This window comes from Mercenaria mercenaria, chromosome 12 (assembly GCF_021730395.1).
Source record: "Mercenaria mercenaria strain notata chromosome 12, MADL_Memer_1, whole genome shotgun sequence".
NCBI classification, from domain to species: domain Eukaryota; kingdom Metazoa; phylum Mollusca; class Bivalvia; order Venerida; family Veneridae; genus Mercenaria; species Mercenaria mercenaria.
The window spans coordinates 29,204,938-29,222,736 of NC_069372.1; the positions used below are offsets into that span (position 1 = coordinate 29,204,938).

Consider the following 17,799-nt stretch of genomic DNA (forward strand, 5'->3'; position numbering starts at 1 on the left):
CAAATCTTGTGTTATAGGTTTCTGATTTCCCATCTGTTTCTTTCATTTGTAGCCATTCAAAACCATGTGCGATAACATTAATACAGTCCATATTTCACCTTCTATAGTATCTGTTCTGGATATACGAAAAGTACTGTGCTGTATTAGCAAAATGTATTTCATTTGACTTTCAAATATATCTGTTGGTTCACAGAAAGACTAACACTAAGAGCACAGGTTTTAACAACAGTAGACTAGTGGATAGCTGATTGTTCATGTTATAAATAAAAGAAATAATTCTTTATCTTTTTTTATTTACAACTGTACAAGTTTGCTGAATAGGCATTTCTTTCACAAACTGTCTCTCAGCCACAAAAACTGAACGAACAAAATATATCATTATATTATACACAATCGGCAAAAGAAAACAGATAGACAATATACATGTAATGTAAACATTCGAACCACCTTTGATCGGCCAAATATGTTATTATTGGAGTTGCATCTGGGGCACCCAACCTTCACTAGATCTATTACAGTGGTTCAAATACTGTACAAAAGTACAATTTTCTTGCTTTCAAAGGTTCTATGATACAGAACATAATATTATTATGGTTAAAAATAAGAATTTTTACATGTTGCAGTAGATATAAAAGCAAAATGTTTTAAGAAAGAAAATATGTCAAAATTTTTACAGTCAATCCGATATTATAAATATGCACTCCTGCAACAAGTACAAGTACTCAATAGCACTGAAAAGAAACTAAAAACAAAAAATCTATTAACCAAGAGGCAGATGGCCCTAGGTCGCTCACCTGAGAAACATACCATAACCGTGTAAACATGTTTGACATTCAAATTGGAGCAAAAATCTTGAGTGTAAACAAGTATTTTCTTTGATTTGACCTACTGACCTAGTTTTTGATCCCAGATGACCCATATTCTAATCTTTCATCAAGGCTATCATTCTGGCCAAATTTCATGAAGATCAACTGAAAAATACAGCCTCTATCACATACAAAAGGTTTTTCCTTGATTTGATCTAGTGACCTAGTTTTTGACCCCAGATTACCCATATTCAAACTTGACATAGATTTCATCAATGCAACCATTCTGATTAAATTTTATAAAAATCCAGTGTAAATGCAGCTCCTATAGCATACACAAGGTTTTTCCTTGATTTGACCTAGTGACCTACTTTTTGACCCTAGATGACCCATTTTCAATCTTGACCTAGATTTCATCAAGGCTATCATTCTGACCAAAATTCATGAAGATCAGTTGAAAAATACAGCCTCTATTGCACACACAAGGTTTTATTTTGATTTGAACTAGTGACCTAAATTTTGATGCCAGATGATCAGTATTCAAACTTGACCTAGATTTATTCAAAGCTATCATTCTGACCAATTTCTATGAATATCCAGTGTAAAAAGCAGCCCCTATTGCGTACACAAGGTCTTTCTTTAACTTGACCGGGTGACCTAGTTTTTGATACCAGATGACCCACATTCAAACCTGACCTAGATTTCATCAAGACAATCATTCTGACAAATTTTCATGAAGATCAGTTAAAAAATACAGCCTCTATCCCATATACAAGGGTTTTCTTTGATTTGATCTAGTGACCTAGTTTTTGACCAAAGATGACCCATATTCGACCTTGACCTAGATTTCATCAAGGCAATCATTCTGACTAAATTTCATGAAGATCAATTGAAAAATACAGCCTATATCGCATGCACAAGGTTTTTCTTTGATTTGACCTAGTGATCTCATTTTTGACCCCAGATGACCCATTTTCAAACTTAACCTAGATTTCATCAAGGCAATCATGCTGACCAAAATTCATGAAGATCAACTAAAAAATACAGCCTCTCAGCATACATAAGGTTTTTCTTTGATTTGACCTAGTGACCTAGTTTTTGACCCAGATGAATTTTAGAACTTGGCCTAGATTTCATTAAGGTAATTATTCTGACAAAAAATTTCATGGAGACCAGTTGAAAAATACAGCCTCTATCGCATATAAAAGGTTTTTCTTTGATTTGACCTAATGACCTAGATTTTGACCACAGATGACCCATTTTCCAATTCGGCCTAGATTTCATCAAGGTAATCATTGTGACCTAAATTCATGAAGATCAATTGAAAAATACAGCCTCTATCGCATACACAAGGTTTTTCTTTGATTTGACCTAGTGACCTAGTTTTTGACCCCAGATGACCCATTTTCGAAGTTGGCCTAGATTTTATCAAGGTAATCATTCTGACTAAAATTCATAAAGATCAATTGAAAAATACAGCCTCTATCGCATACACAAGGTTTTTCTCTGATTTGACCTAGTGACCTAGTTTTTGACCCCAGATGACCCGTTTTCGAACTCAGCCTAGATTTCATCAAGGTAATCATTCTGACAAAATTTCATGAAGATCAGTTGAAAAATACAGCCTCTATCGTATACACAAGCTAAATGTTGATGGAAGACGGACGACAGACACCGGACATTGAGCGATCACAAAAGCTCACCTGAGTATTGCTCAGGTGAGCTAAAAATACAGCATTGTTGCCACTGCAATGATGTGCTACAATTAATGACAAGTACATGTTGCCATGAGTTTTTGCACTGAAAAGCTGTCTTGGCTTCTTGGAATAAGAATTCATTTACACTGATTCGAATCAGATTGAAATTTTAAATAGACACATAATTGACCCCAAAATTAGCACAAATGTATTGTTGCAAATGAAACAACTGTCCACTATTACACTAACGGTACAATAACAACCGTTGCTGTGACTTCACAGCTCTATCAGTTTAAGAAGAAGGGCTGGCAGAGGGTGTTGTGGGACTGTTGGTGAAATCTTCAGAATCCTGGGATACTTCACTACGAGATCCTATCGTGCTCTGGATCACAGATGCCAATTTGACTGAAGTAGTGCTGGCACTCTCATCTATCATTGGAGAAGTGACAGGCGTGGATGGAGAGTCTGACGACACTGTCTGCTGGACTGGCTGAACCCGAACATTCTGCTGAGAAGGCTGTTGACAGAACAGATTAGGAGCTTGGAGATAATACTGCTGGGGAACCTGCTGCAACTCGGCCATGAATGACGGTTCCTGTGACTGCCAAGGTGAAACATTAAGAAAAGTTTCCTGTGGCCACTGATAAGGCATTGGCTGCCACTGGTAATCTGGATGTTTCAGGCCAGAACTCTCTTTGGAACAGGTTGAAGGTCCCTAAATAGGAGTAGGCGGAGGTGGAAATGGTCCAAACATTCTTAAGGGTTTTCTAAAAAGATAGAAATAAACAAGAATGGTATTTTATAGAAATATAAAACATTATGCTATGCAAAGTGTTATTGCATGACTGCAGCATTTTCCTTTGAAGTTTTTTGTTTTCTAAATTCTAGTATCGCCATGGTTAGCCATGCTCTAAATTCCGTTGCACACAGTTATCGCTCACAGTTTTCTCTGTCTGGGAGGTAAAACAATACACACAAATTAGCAAGACTTAGTGTTGCTGTGATAAGGTATTGAAAATGATAAGCTATTTGCAATAATTTATCACTGTATGTCTGTAGTTTAGTTCTCTACATCTTGACTTTAAACATAAAAATATAACTGCAACAAGAGTGCCAGAATGTAACAATATACGCCTGTCACAGCAAATCTCTTTACACTAGCATCTGTATTTGCAAATGGAATTTTAATTTTGTGGTTGTTTAGTAATTATTGTAATTCTTTTGTTTTTCTAAATCCGCATAAAAACTCCCTACCAGGTAGAGATACCTTAAAATACACTTAAAATTTGAAAGTAACATCTATGTTGTACCACAGAAAAGTGGTCTTGGTTTTTCCCTACGGTCAATTATAAAAAAGTTACAATATATCATTCTTGAATTTGACCTTGACCTTAGACATAGGGACCTGGTTCTTGCGCATGACCTCTGTCTCATGATGGTGAACAACTGTGCCAAGTTTCATCAAAATCCCTCCATGCATGAAGAAGATTATGGACAAAGTCTGTGGATGCCGCCCGCCCGGCAGAGGCGTTCCCATAATACGTCCCGTTTTTCAAATAATGAGAAGGTCTACATAGCAATATATGATTATATGGTCGGCGTCATGGGAAAAAGGGCATTCGGACAAAATACTTGAAACCATAGTTGTTAAGATATTTTGAACAAACTATATTTCATGAACAATATGTGAAATTTTCAGCTTCCTATAAAAAGCACATACGTACACCAGGTACGTCCTTGATTGCTCTTACAATGACGTCACATACCCTAACTTGACGTCAAAACTTACCCAAGTTTCTGTGGGTAGTAAATGAATATGCCTAGCATGTTCTAAAAGTATCATACATATCTGAAACACAAATTCTATACCTTATATGTAATGTTTGTTGGATGTATGAATTCCATTTTTGGACAAGATGCTTTATTTCAATTTTAGCTTCATTAATATATTAAGAAAAAGAACTGTTTCTGTCTGCAGTTGCCGTGGCAAAATAGTACTTAGAATTTTGAAATAAATGTCAGTTTTATGTGTAGAAAAATAGTGAGGCTATCAATTTTCAACATTAATTTTACATTTTCATAAAAAATGTCATTTTTATGATTGGTTCAAGTAACTGTTATTCAATAATGTAACCGATGCCCAAGTGCCCCATTTCTCTTGTCGCAGGCCAGTTATACGGGGATTGAAACTGGCAAATAGAAAAAGTACTTATAACGAATAAGAATCGAAAGTGTAAAATGATATTTTTAAGTCATTTTAGTTTCTGTGGCAGTTTCTTCTGAGGTGACGAGGTAAAATTATCAATGTAAATGTACTTACACTAACTGTTGGTCTCCTCATGACTTCATGGATATGGAGAATCTGAAACTGCATCTTATCTGTGAGATGCTTTTCACGGTCCGAGCAGCCTTCAACATCAAACTGTGGACTGCCAGACTTTTTCTTTAGCAGTCTTCCAACTCTGGATCTCACCGACTTGTACCAGATATCTTTCAATTGCTTAATGGACTTTCCCATCGCTGCAGCTTTGTCAGCCCATAGTTTGTTTCTTGCCTGTACATCTTTGTATCCAGCCATGCACCTAGAGTACAGAACTGGATTTAATTTAAGCCATTCGAACATCCTCCTGCTCCTCGTTAAGGTTGGCACGTTCTTTGGCCTTCCGTTTTTTTCTGGGGAGTCCCCAGATTTCCTTCTCTTGCTACCTGAGTCTGAAGATGGGGAGGTTGATAATGAAGAGTTTCCTTCAATAGATGGAGCTGGTGTAGTGGCGACCTCTTCAGTTGTTGCAGGGTCTGGTGCAGACTGGACTTCTAAAGGTAGGGGGGGCATTGTTCTGCCCCTTCCTTTAGCACTTTTTGTTCTCCTTTTTGTTGGTATACTATAATAGAATATGCTTTGATTTCTCTAGAACGAATGACAGCAGCAAAAACGTGCACAGTCACTTTATACCCATTTGTAAACGCCGGGTGTACGTACTCTGACGTCACACGTTAGAACGTAACGCCATACAAACGAAACGGTTATGCAGCTGCAACGTACTATACGCCACACATACGCCATACTACGCCGAAGCTGTACGTCCCACGAACCCAGTGGTATACTGGGAACTCCACAGGTACGCCATAGAAATGCCACACATACGTCGTGCTTGCCATAAGCAGATAATTTGCATAAAATGCACCTCGTTTTCTCGGCGTTCCACGCGTATAAGGTTTTTTTCTTCAATACGCCGCTTAAGTAGCAAGATACGCAATAGCGTGACAGTAGCATTAATAAAAAAATTTCAAAAAAAAAAAAAAATTCCGACCTACCTACCCTATTTTTTGTAAGCATGTTTTGTTTTAGGCCTTACCAGATCTCCATAAAATACAGATTATTTCACAATTTTAGCATGCACCTACCCGCATTATGTTGAATCACTTATGCATGAGTTATTGAATTAAAAACATAGTATGAAAAGTAAAATAACAGCATTAAGGTTTGATAACTAACTATTATTAATTACGCAAGAATATGTGTTCTTTGCATTCTTTTAATTTATTTGCAATTGATGAATTATTCAATTAATTTTACTAATAATGGTATTTATTGTGGTGTTGTTTTAATATCCAATTAAAGTCTATTGATTTAATATCTTATACAAAGAACATGATGCTAAAACAGCTAGTATTTTTAACTAACTTACGCCAAAAATAGAAACGCTACCGAAACACCCGTCGTGCGGATAAGAATACTAATCGGCATGACCGTCGTGTGAATAAGAAAAATAATCAGCACGACGGTCATGTCAATAGACACTTCCTTTCCAGACAAATACTTTGTATAGCAAAGGACAAGAGCTGTCTATAAGAGTGTATGCTTGACTATTTGAAAAGCCTCTAAGTTAAACAAGGGCCATAACAAATGCAGACTTTCGTGGCTACATTATTTTGTTATAATTCATAACTAGAACTGTCACAGGAGTGACGAATAATACTCCAAAAATACGGCAATGTCACAGAAGTATGGCAACCATAAGAAAGAAATGGCCACAAGAGGGTGCAATTCAAAGGGCAATAACTCGTATAAAATCACCTGCACAGATCACCAAGATAACCTCTTGGTAGTGAAGCTTCCTATGAGGTTTCACTAAATTTCAACCAGCGGTTGCTGAGAAATATTCCAGAAAATAATTGTACTTAATAGTATACTATTGTTGAATAATCAAAGGGCAATAACTCCGTGATCAATCATCCGACCCCCAACATTAAGATAATATGTGCATCTCCTCTTGATAGTGAAGCTTCCTATGAAGATCTGCTAAATTCCAACCAATGGTTGCAGAGAAATACTCTGGACAAGAATTGTACTATAGTATACTACTATTGAATAACCCGCCTGCTTAGCTCAGTAGGTAGAGCGTCGGTCTACGGATCGCGAGTTCGATCCTCGGGCTGGGCGTGTGTTCTCCGTGACTATTTGATAAACGACATTGTGTCTGAAATCATTAGTCCTCCACCTCTGAAATCATTAGTCCTCTGATTCATGTGGGGAAGTTGGCAGTTACTTGCGGAGAACAGGTTTGTACTGGTACAGAATCCAGGAACACTGGTTAGGTTAACTGCCCGCCGTTACATAACTGAAATACTGTTGAAAAACGGCGTTAAACCCAAAACAAACAAACAAAAACTATTGAATAATCAAAGGGCAATAACTCAATGAAAAATCATCGGACCAGAATATAAAGAAAATAGGCACATCTGCGCTTGATAATGAAGCTTCCTATGAAGTTTCAATAAATTCCAACCAGTGGTTGCTGAGAAATACTCCTGACAAGAGTTTTACTATAGTATACTATTGTTGAATAATCAAAGGACAATAACTCAATGAAAAATCATCCAACTAGAACAGGAAGATAATATGTGCATCTGCTCTTGATAGGGAAGCTTCCTATGAAGATTTCCTAAATTCCAACCAGTGGTTACTGAGAAATACTCCAGACAAGAAATGCGGGACGGACGGACGGACGGATGGGCGAAGCAGCAACTATATGCTTCCCCTTCAGGGAGCATAAAAAGAGAAAGTGCATCAAAACTTTAACCAAGGTGTGGACGCTGATGGATGTCGACACTGATGCCAGGGTAAGTAGGATAGCTCTCCACATACACTGTATAGTCAGGCTAAAAAACTTAGTTCAAATGGAATGAAAATACCTGGTGAGCTAAAAATTTAGTCAAACTGGAATGCCAATATCCCTAAGCTAATAAGCTGTGCAGCATCATCTACTTCATTATCAAAGTACTTTATACTTACAATTTTAGGTCCCATTAATTTATCCAACACAGTTTCACATTTAGCTAATGTTGCCATGGGAACTCTGAAAAAATCAAACAACAGATCTCACAGCAAATCAATTTAAGTAAATAATGATGACTGACTGATTTATCCATTTATAGTAAATGCCAAGAAAGCTGGAAGGAGTAACTATTTTAGACTAAGTCAAGGACCATAACTCTTGTCTATCTGTGTGAGATCCAAATTACAACCCCTGGTGCACTGCTTTCCATGCAGTATAACAATCCTGTGAGGTTTGATGACTCTGGGTCAAATACTTATGAGATATGAATGATACAAAATCAGACAGATGAACCAGACAGAAGGGAGCACAAAAGTATGCCTAAGTTTGTGTCGTACATATCTCAAAACATATTTGACCCAATACCAGTAGGGGAAATTTCCCGTTCTGGAAATCATTTTATGGTTTTTCCCTATTTCTGGAACAGGAAACTTGTTACTTAACATAGTAACTTGTTTCCTGTTCTGGAAGCAAATCTTCATTTTTTTTACTTGTTTCCATCACAAGACCGGTGTATAAGAATATGCATGTGTCAAAAAAGCCAATTTAAACTCAGATGCTTTATCTGAATTTCTACCGTTCAGATTTTATTTTAATGTCACAACAAAATTTGTACTGAACTTTTATATATCTTAATTTCAAAGCTTCTCGAACAGGAAAGATAACTTCTCAATTGGGGAAACACAGATATATATATATTTACATTGAATTACATTCAGTCATATTTATGACCCCTTTTCCACTCAAAAATTATTACTTTTTTTTTTGTTTTCAGGTTTTTTGTTCAAGTCAGCAAGAAAGCTTTCATTGATGCATACTACTGCATAAAATCATTTTGGGCCAGTATAATTTTAAGCTACATAACATTTAAAATAAGAACTGCATGTGTATGAGTGTAAAATGTGTATTTATTACAACAAGAGCTCATTGATCACGAAATGCTCCCCTTCATGCATTCAGTAACAGCACAAGGAACAGAAATTATTTGGTCACTGTGCACTGGATGTTTGATGTACTGACCTCACTTAATAAATAGAGCTGCTTTTGAGAAAAGCGAATGTCTCCCACAAGTGCCTAATCATCTAAATAGCAAGTCAGTCTTTATATACTGTTTACTTACTACAATTAAAGGGCACAAACTCCAAAATGCCTGGACCAATTTGGCTCATTATCGAACTTGTTGGAGGTCTTATGGTCAAACACATTTTGTTCAAATTTGGTGAAGATTGGATGAGAAATGTTTGACTTAAGAGTGCAGACAAGAGCAAAAAGGCCGATTTTTCAGTAATTCAAGGGCTGTAACTCAAAAATGACTGAACCGATTTGGCTAGTTATCGAACTTGGCTAAGGTCTTATGGTCAAACACATTCTATTAAAGTTTTGTGAAGATCGGATGAGAAATGTTTGACTTAGAGTGCAGACAAGAGTAAAAAGGCCGATTTTTCAGTAATTCAAGGGCCGCAACTCCAAAATGCCTGGACCGATTTGGCTAGTTATCAAACTTGGCCGAGGTCTTATGGTCAAACATATTTTGTTCAAGTTTGGTGAAGATCGGATGAGAAATGTTGACTTAGAGTGCGGACAAGAGTAAAAAGGCCGATTTTCGGTAAGTCAAGGGCCGTAACTCCAATATGCCTGGACCGATTTGGCTAGTTATCGAACTTGGCCAAGGTCTTATGGTCAAACACATTTTGTTCAAGTTTGGTGAAGATCGGATGAGAAATGTTTGACTTAGAGTGGGGACAAGCTTTGTGACAGACAGACACACAGACAGACAGACTGACACAAACACAGAGACTGGAGTAAATCAATATGTCTAACACACCACTGTGTGGTGGGAGACATAATTATGGGTCATTTACCAGTCATAAGTGACCTCCATATCAAATGTGATCTTAAACCAAAGAATTCTCTAGTTATTTGTCAGAAAAAAAGTTCTACTGTTCTGGGTTAATGTGACCTTGACCTTAGACCTACTGACCTCAAAATCAAAAGGGTCATCTGCTGGTCATGATCAACCTCCTTATCAAGTTTTGTGATACTAGGCCCAAGCATTTTCAAGTTATAGTCCTGAAACAGTTGAAATGTTCCGGGTCACTGTGACCTTGACCTTTGACATACTGACATCACAATTTATAGGGGCCGTCTGCTTGTCATGATCAACCTCCCTATTAAGTTTCGTGATCCTAGGGTTAAGCATTCTCAAGTTATCGTCCTGAAACGGTTGAACTGTTCCCGGTCACTGTGACCTTGACCTACTTACCTCAAAATCAATACGGGTCATCTGCCGGTCATGGTCAATGTCCCTACTAAGGTACATGATTCTAGGACCAAGTGTTCTCAAGAAATCATTCAGAAATGGTTTAAATGAAAGGGGCATAATTCTGTCAAAAATACAATTAGAGTTATGGGGATTGTAACACACATTATAAAGAAATATTTTAATTTCAAGTCATTATCTATTAAAGAACCAAAGATATGTCTATAAACAAAGCTTTCAAAAACATTTAACATGAAAATAATTCCAAGTATAACAACTTTGTGACCTTGACCTTGGGTATAATTGACCCAGCTCCTGCACATACTTTGTTTGTATGCTGGACAATGTTTATGTGAACTTAAAGTAAGTTATAAGAAATAGTAACACAGATATGACAGAAAAACAAAGGTTGCCGATAAAACTTTAACCTTAAAAATAACCAAAGTATCACCTTGGTGACCTTGACCTTTGGTATAATGGGCCAAGCCCCTGCACATACTTTGTTTGTGCGCTGGACAATGTTTATGTGAAATTACAGTAAGATATAAGCAATAGTAACAAAGATATGACAGGAAAACAAAGGCTGCCAAAAAACTTTAACCAAGAAAGCTGAACAAAAGAAGGATCTGCCAAATAAAAACAAGAGCACTGCAATGCAACGCAAATGCAGAGCAATATACACACAAAACAAAGTCATATGACCTTTAACACCTAAGTGTGACCTTGACCTTGAAATGAGCCACATGAAACATGTGCTCTGCACGTCGTTTCGATGAGGTGAACATTTGTGTCAGGTTTCTTTGAAATCCTTCAAGGGTTCAAGAGTTACAGAGCGGAAGGGAAATTGCTAACCAACAGACAGACGGACACTGAGGTGATAACATAACACGTCCCTTCGGGCGTATAAAAAGGAATCGAGATCTTATGGTGATATAAGTCATGTGCAAGTTTGGTTAAAATCAAATCATAAATGAAGCTGCTATTGTGCAGACAGTGTCAGAATAGCTAATTTTGGCCCTTTCAGGGGCCATAACTCTGGAACCCATTATGGGATCTGGCCGATTCAAGAAAGCAAACAAGATCTTATGGTGACACAAGTTTTGTACAAGTTTGATTAAATTCAAATCATAAATGAAGCTGCTATTGTGCAGACAAGGCCAAACTAGCTAATTCTGGCCCTACCAGGGGCCATAACTCTGGAACACATTATGGGATCTGGCCAGTTCAAGAAAGGAACCAAGATCTTGTGGTGATACAAGTTGTGTGCAAGTTTGGTTAAAATCAAATCATAAATGAAGCTGCTATTGTGCAGACAAGTTCAAAATAGCTAATTTTTGCCCTTTCAGGGGCCACAACTCGTGAACCCATTAAGGGATCTGGCCGATTGAAGAAAGGAACCAAGATCTTATGTCGACACAAGTTTTGTGCAAGTTTGATTAAATTCAAATCATAAATGAAGCTGCTATTGTGCAGACATTAAATTAAGTCAAAATAGCTAATTCTAGCCCTTTCAGGGGCCATCACTCTAGAACCCATAATGGAATCTGGCCAGTTCAAGAAAGGAACCAAGATCTTATGGTGATACAAGTTGTGTGCAAGTTTGGTAAAAATCAAATCATAAAGCTGCTATTGTGCAGACAAGGTCAAAATAGCTAATTTTGGCCCTTTCAGGGGCCATAACTCTGGAACCCATAATAGGATCTGGCCAGTTCAAGAAAGGAACCCAGATCTTCTGGTGATACAAGTTGTGTGCAAGTTTGGTTAAAATAAAATCATAAATGAAACCACTATCATGCAGACAAGAAATTGTTAACGCACAAAAATAGCAAATTCTAGCCCTTTAAAGGGCAATAACTCTAGAACCCATGATGGGATCTGGCCAGATTTCGAAAGGAACTGAGATATCATGCCAATACAAATTTTGTACAAGTGGTCTCTATCGTGTTCACAAGAAATTGTGGACGGACGGACGACGGGCAATCACAAAAGCTCACCCTGTCACTAAGTGACAGGTAAGCTAAAAATCTAAAAAATGCTAGTTTCTTCAAGGTCAAGGTCATTAGGAGGCCAGGACTCATCCTGTGGATGTAAAATGAGTTTTTGAAGCATCCTATAAGGTTTCATATCAATATATGTAATAGTTTTTGAGAAATTGCTATTTTTGTGAATTTTCAAAGGCTTAAAAAAAATCTAAACTAGAATGTGTCTGTAGGACACAGGGTGTGTCCCCCACTGGTATTTGTCACAAATAAGGGGCAATAATTCAAATGTTTGCAGTCTTAATGGGGTATAGCCTCAACAAACATTTTATGAAAAGGATTCATTATTCTAGGCCCTATACTTTTTGAGCTATGAGCATCACAAACAAAAAATCCATTATTTTGACTATTTCAAGGGCCATAGCTCTGTAATTAGAGCTAAGATTCTCAAGAAGAATGCTAAGTGTGCAAGGTCACATCATGTTAAAGACTCTAGCAAGGTTTCCTGAATTTACATCTAATACTTTTTGAGCTAGGCACATAATTAGGTGAAAAAGTGCATTTTTTTACTATTTCAGGGGCCATAACTTTAAAAATAAGGGGTAGAGCCAGCCAAAAAATTAGAGGTGTGCAAGTTTCTATCATGATAAAGACTTACGCAAGTTTTCAACCAGTTATTTTAAATACTTCTTGAGCTAGGTGTGTCACTAGGTGAAAATGTACATTTTTGACTATTTCAGGGGCCATAACTCTAAAAATAGGGAGCGGACCCAAATGAAAAATAGGAGGTGCACAAGTTCATATCATGATTAAGACTCATGCAAGGTTTCATGAATCTATATCAAATACTTTTTGAGCTAGGCATGTCACAAGGTGAAAATGTGCATTTTTGACTATTTCAGGGGCCATAACTCTGAAAATAGGGGGCGGACCCAAATGAAAAATAGGAGGTGCGCAAGTTCATATCATGATTAAGACTCATGCAAGGTTTCATGAATCGATATCAAATACTTTTTGAGCTAGGCGTGTCACAAGGTGAAAATGTGCAATTTTGACTATTTCAGGGGCCATAACTCTTTAAATAGGGGGCTGAGCCAGATAAAAAATAGGAGGTGCACAAGTTCATATCATGATTAAGATTCATGCAAGGTTTCATGAATCTATATCAACTACTTTCTGAGCTAGGTGTGTCACAAGGTAAAAATGTGCATTTTTGACTATTTCAGGGGCCATAACTCTGAAAATAGGGGGCGAAGCCAGACAAAAAATAGGAGGTGCACAAGTTCATATCATGATAAAGACTTGTGCAAGGTTTCATCAATTTATATCAAATACTTTTCGAGCTAGGCGCGTCAAGAACTTCGGACGGACGGACAAGACCAAATCTATATGCCCCCACCACTCATGAGAGGGCACAAAAATGCTTATTTCTTCAAGGTCACTTGGAGGCCAGGACTCACCATGGGGGTGTAAAATATGTTTCTAAATCATCCTACAAGGTGTAAAAGAAATATATGCGTAGGTTTTTGAGTTATTACCAATTATTGAGGCTGTCACCAACTTTTGATACTGTCCCTCTGCACTTATAAGACTAATCGCCTATAAGACGAGACCCTAACTTTGATCTAAACTAGACTGTGTCTGTAGGACACAGGGTGTGCCCCATCTGGTAGATTTGTCACAAATAAGGACAATAATTCAAATGTTTGCAGTCTTAAGGGGGTATTGTCTCAACAAACATTTTATATAAAAGGATTCATTATTCTAGGCCATATACTTTTTGAGCTATGTGCATCACAAAAAAATCCACTATTTTGGCTATTTCAAGGGCCATAACTCTGTAATAAGCACTAAGATTCCCAAGAAGAATGCCAAGTGTGCAAGGTCACATCATGATAAAGACTCAAGCAAGGTTTCATGAATTTACATCAAATACTTTTTGAGCTAGGCACATTATTAGGTGAAAATGTGCATTTTTGACTATTTCAGGGGCTATAACTTTAACAAGAGGACCATGATGGTCCTGAATCGCTCACCTATCCCCAAATGACCCAGTGTTGAACTGTGTATGACGTCGTTATTTCTATTATTTGACAAAGTGACCTAGTTTTTGAGCACATGTGACCTAGATATCATCAAGATAAAAAATTCTGACCAATTTTCATGAAGATCCATTGAAAAATATGGCCTCTAGAGAGGTCACAAGGTTTTTCTATTATTTGACCTAATGACCTAGTTTTTGAAGGCACGTGACCCACTTTTAAACTTGACCTAGATATCATCAAGGTGAACATTCTCACCAATTTTCATGAAGATCTCGTGAAAAATATGGCCTCTAGAGAGGTCACAAGGTTTTTCTATTTTTAGACCTACTGACTTAGTTTTTGACGGCACATGACCCAGTTACGAACCTGACCTAGATATCATCAAGCTGAACATTCTCACCCATTTTCATGAAGATCCATACAGAAATATGGCCTCTAGAGAGGTCACAAGGTTTTTCTATTTTTAGACCTACTGACCTAGTTTTTGACCCCACGTGACCCAGTTTCGAACTTGACCTAGATATCATCAAGGTGAACCTTCTGACCAATATTCATGAAGATCTCATGAAAAATATGGCCTCAATAGAGGTCACAAGGTTTTTCTATTTTTAGATCTACTGACCTAGTTTTTAACCCCACGTGACCCAGTTTCGAACTTGATCTAGATATCATCAAGGTAAACATTCTGACCAATTTTTATGAAGATCCATTGAAAAATATGGCCTCTACAGAGGTCACAAGGTTTTTCTATTTTAGACCTACTGACCTAGTTTTTGACCGCACGTGACCCAGTTTCGAACTTGACCTAGATATCATCAAGGTGAACATTCTGACCAATTTTCATGAAGATCCATTGAGAAATATGGCCTCTAGAGAGGTCACAAGGTTTTTCTATTTTTAGACCTACTGACCTAGTTTTGATCCCACATGACCCAGTATCGAACTTGACCTAGATATCATCAAGGTGAACATTCTGACCAATATTCATGAAGATCTCATGAAAAATATGGCCTCTAGAGAGGTCACAAGGTTTTTCTATTTTTAGATCTACTGACCTAGTTTTTACCCCCACATGACCCAGTTTCGAACCCGACCTAGATATCATCAAGCTGAACATTCTGACCAATTTTCATGAAGATCCATTGAGAAATATGGCCTCTAGAGAGCTCACAAGGTTTTTCTATTTTTAGACCTAATGACCTAGTTTTTGACCCCACGTGACCCAGTTTCGAACTTGACCTAGATATCATCAAGCTGAACATTCTGACCAATATTCATGAAGATCTCATGAAAAATATGGCCTCTAGAGAGGTCACAAGGTTTTTCTATTTTTAGACCTACTGACCTAGTTTTTGACCCCACGTGACCCAGTTTCGAACTTGACCTAGATATCATCAAGGTGAACATTCTGACCAATATTCATGAAGATCTCATGAAAAATATGGCCTCTAGAGAGGTCACAAGGTTTTTCTATTTTTAGACCTACTGACCTAGTTTTTGACCCCATGTGACCCAGTTTCGAACTTGACCTAGATATCATCAAGGTGAACATTCTGACCAATTTTCATGAAGATCTTGTGAAATATATGGCCTCTAGAGAGGTCACAAGGTTTTTCTATTTTTAGACCTACTGACCTAGTTTTTGACGGCACGTGACCCAGTTTCGAACTTGACCTAGATATCATCAAGGTGAACATTCTGACCAATTTTCATAAAGATCCCATGAAAAATGTGACCTCTTGAGTGGTCACAAGCAAAAGTTTACGGACGGACGCACGCACGCACGCACGCACGGACGGACGACGGACGAAGGACACCGCACGATCACAAAAGCTCACCTTGTCACTTTGTGACAGGTGAGCTAAAAATAGGGGTTGGAGCCAGCTAAAAAATAAGAGGTGCACAAGTTTATATCATAATGAAGACTCATGCAAGTTTTCATCCATTTATATCATATACTTTTTGAGCTAGGTGCGTCACAAGATGAAAATGTGCATTTTTGACTATTTCAGGGGCAATACCTCTGGAAATCGGGGGAGGAGGCAGTCAAAAAGTAGGAGGTGCGCAAGTTCATATCATGATAAAGACTCATGCAACGTTTAATCAATCTATATCAAATACTTTTTGAGTTAGGCGCGTCACAAGGTGAAAATGTGCATTTTTTACTATTTCAGGGGCTATAACTCTGGAAATAGGGGGCGGACCCAGATGAAAAATAGAAGGTGCACAATTTCATATCATGATTAAGACTCCTGCATTGGTTTAATCAATTTATATTAAATACTTTTTTAGCAAGGCGTGTCACAAGGTGAAAACGTTTATTTTTTACTATTTCAGGGGCCATAACTCTGGAAATAGGGGGCGGAGCCAGATGAATAATAGGAGGTTCACAATTTCATATCATGTCATGAGGGTCATGATGATCCTGGATCGCTCACCAGAGTAATATGAGCTACATGTTTCAAATATCAAACTGATGATTTTTAGAAATGTTTTGGAAGATTTTCCAATGTACAATCAAGTAAACCCTGGGGCGGGGCCAATTTTACCCCCGGGGTCATGATTTGAACAAAGTTTGTAGAAGTCTACTAGGCAATGTTACAGATCAAATATCTAAGATCTAGGCCTTCTGGGTTATTTTTAGCAAATTTATGAAGATTTCCCTATGTACAATCAAGTAACCCCTGGGCCTTGGCCAATTTGACCCAGGAGGGTCAAGATTTGAACAAATTTTGTAGAGGTCCTCTAGGCAATGCTACATTTGACATATCTAAGCTTTAGGCCTTCTGGTTTATTTTTAGAAAATTTTGAAGATTTTTCTATGTACAATCAAGTAGCCCTATGGGACGGAGTCAATTTGACCCCGGGGGTCATGATTTGAACAAATTCTGTAGAAGTCTACTAGGCAATGCTACACGTCAAATATCTAAGATCTAGGCCTTCTGGTTTATTTTTAGAAAAATTTTGAAGATTTTCCCATGTAAAATCGAGTGACCCCTGGGGGGGGGGGGGGTTTAATTTTGACCAGGGAGTCATGATTTGAACAAATTTTGTAGAGGTCCACTAGGCAATGCTACATGTCAAATATCTAAGCTCTAGGCCTTCTGGTTCATTTTTAGAAATTTTTTGAAGATTTTCCTATGTAAAATCAAGTAATCCCTAGGGCGGGGCCAATTTTACCCCAGGAGTCATGATTTGAACAAAGTTTGTAGAAGTCTACTAGGCAATGCTATATACCAAATATCTAAGCTCTAGGCCTTCTGGTTTATTTTTAGAAAATTTTAAAGATTTTTCTATGTACAATCAAGTAACCCCTGGGGCTGGGTCAATTTGACCCTGGGGGGGGGGTCAAGATTTGAACAAATTTTGTAGAGATTCACTAGGCAATGCTATATGTCAAATATCTAAGCTCTAGGCCTTCTGGTTTATTTTTAGAAAATTTTGAAGATTTTTCTATGTACAATCAAGTAACCCCATTGGGCGGGGTCAATTTGACCCCGGAGGTCATGATTTGAACAAATTTTGTAGAAGTCTATTAGGCAATGCTACAGGTCAAATATCTAAGATCTAGGCCTTCTGGTTTATTTTTAGAAAATTTTGAAGATTTTTCTATGTACAATCAAGTAACCCCGTAGGGCGGTGTCATGATTTGAAATTTTTTTGTAGAGGTCCA

At 37.6% G+C, this 17,799-nt stretch overlaps 1 protein-coding gene across 5 annotated transcripts in view; it reads right to left on the bottom strand.

The window, feature by feature from the left end:
- The window catches only part of LOC123534966 (mediator of RNA polymerase II transcription subunit 15-like), a 286,252-nt gene that overhangs the window by 57,456 nt on the left and 210,997 nt on the right, over nucleotides 1-17,799 (bottom strand). For all 5 annotated transcript variants that reach the window (XM_045317469.2, XM_045317467.2, XM_045317468.2 and 2 more), the window contains one exon: nucleotides 7,800-7,863. In XM_045317469.2, coding sequence (XP_045173404.2) covers nucleotides 7,800-7,863 — 64 coding nt within the window. The remainder of the gene's footprint in view (nucleotides 1-7,799; nucleotides 7,864-17,799) is intronic.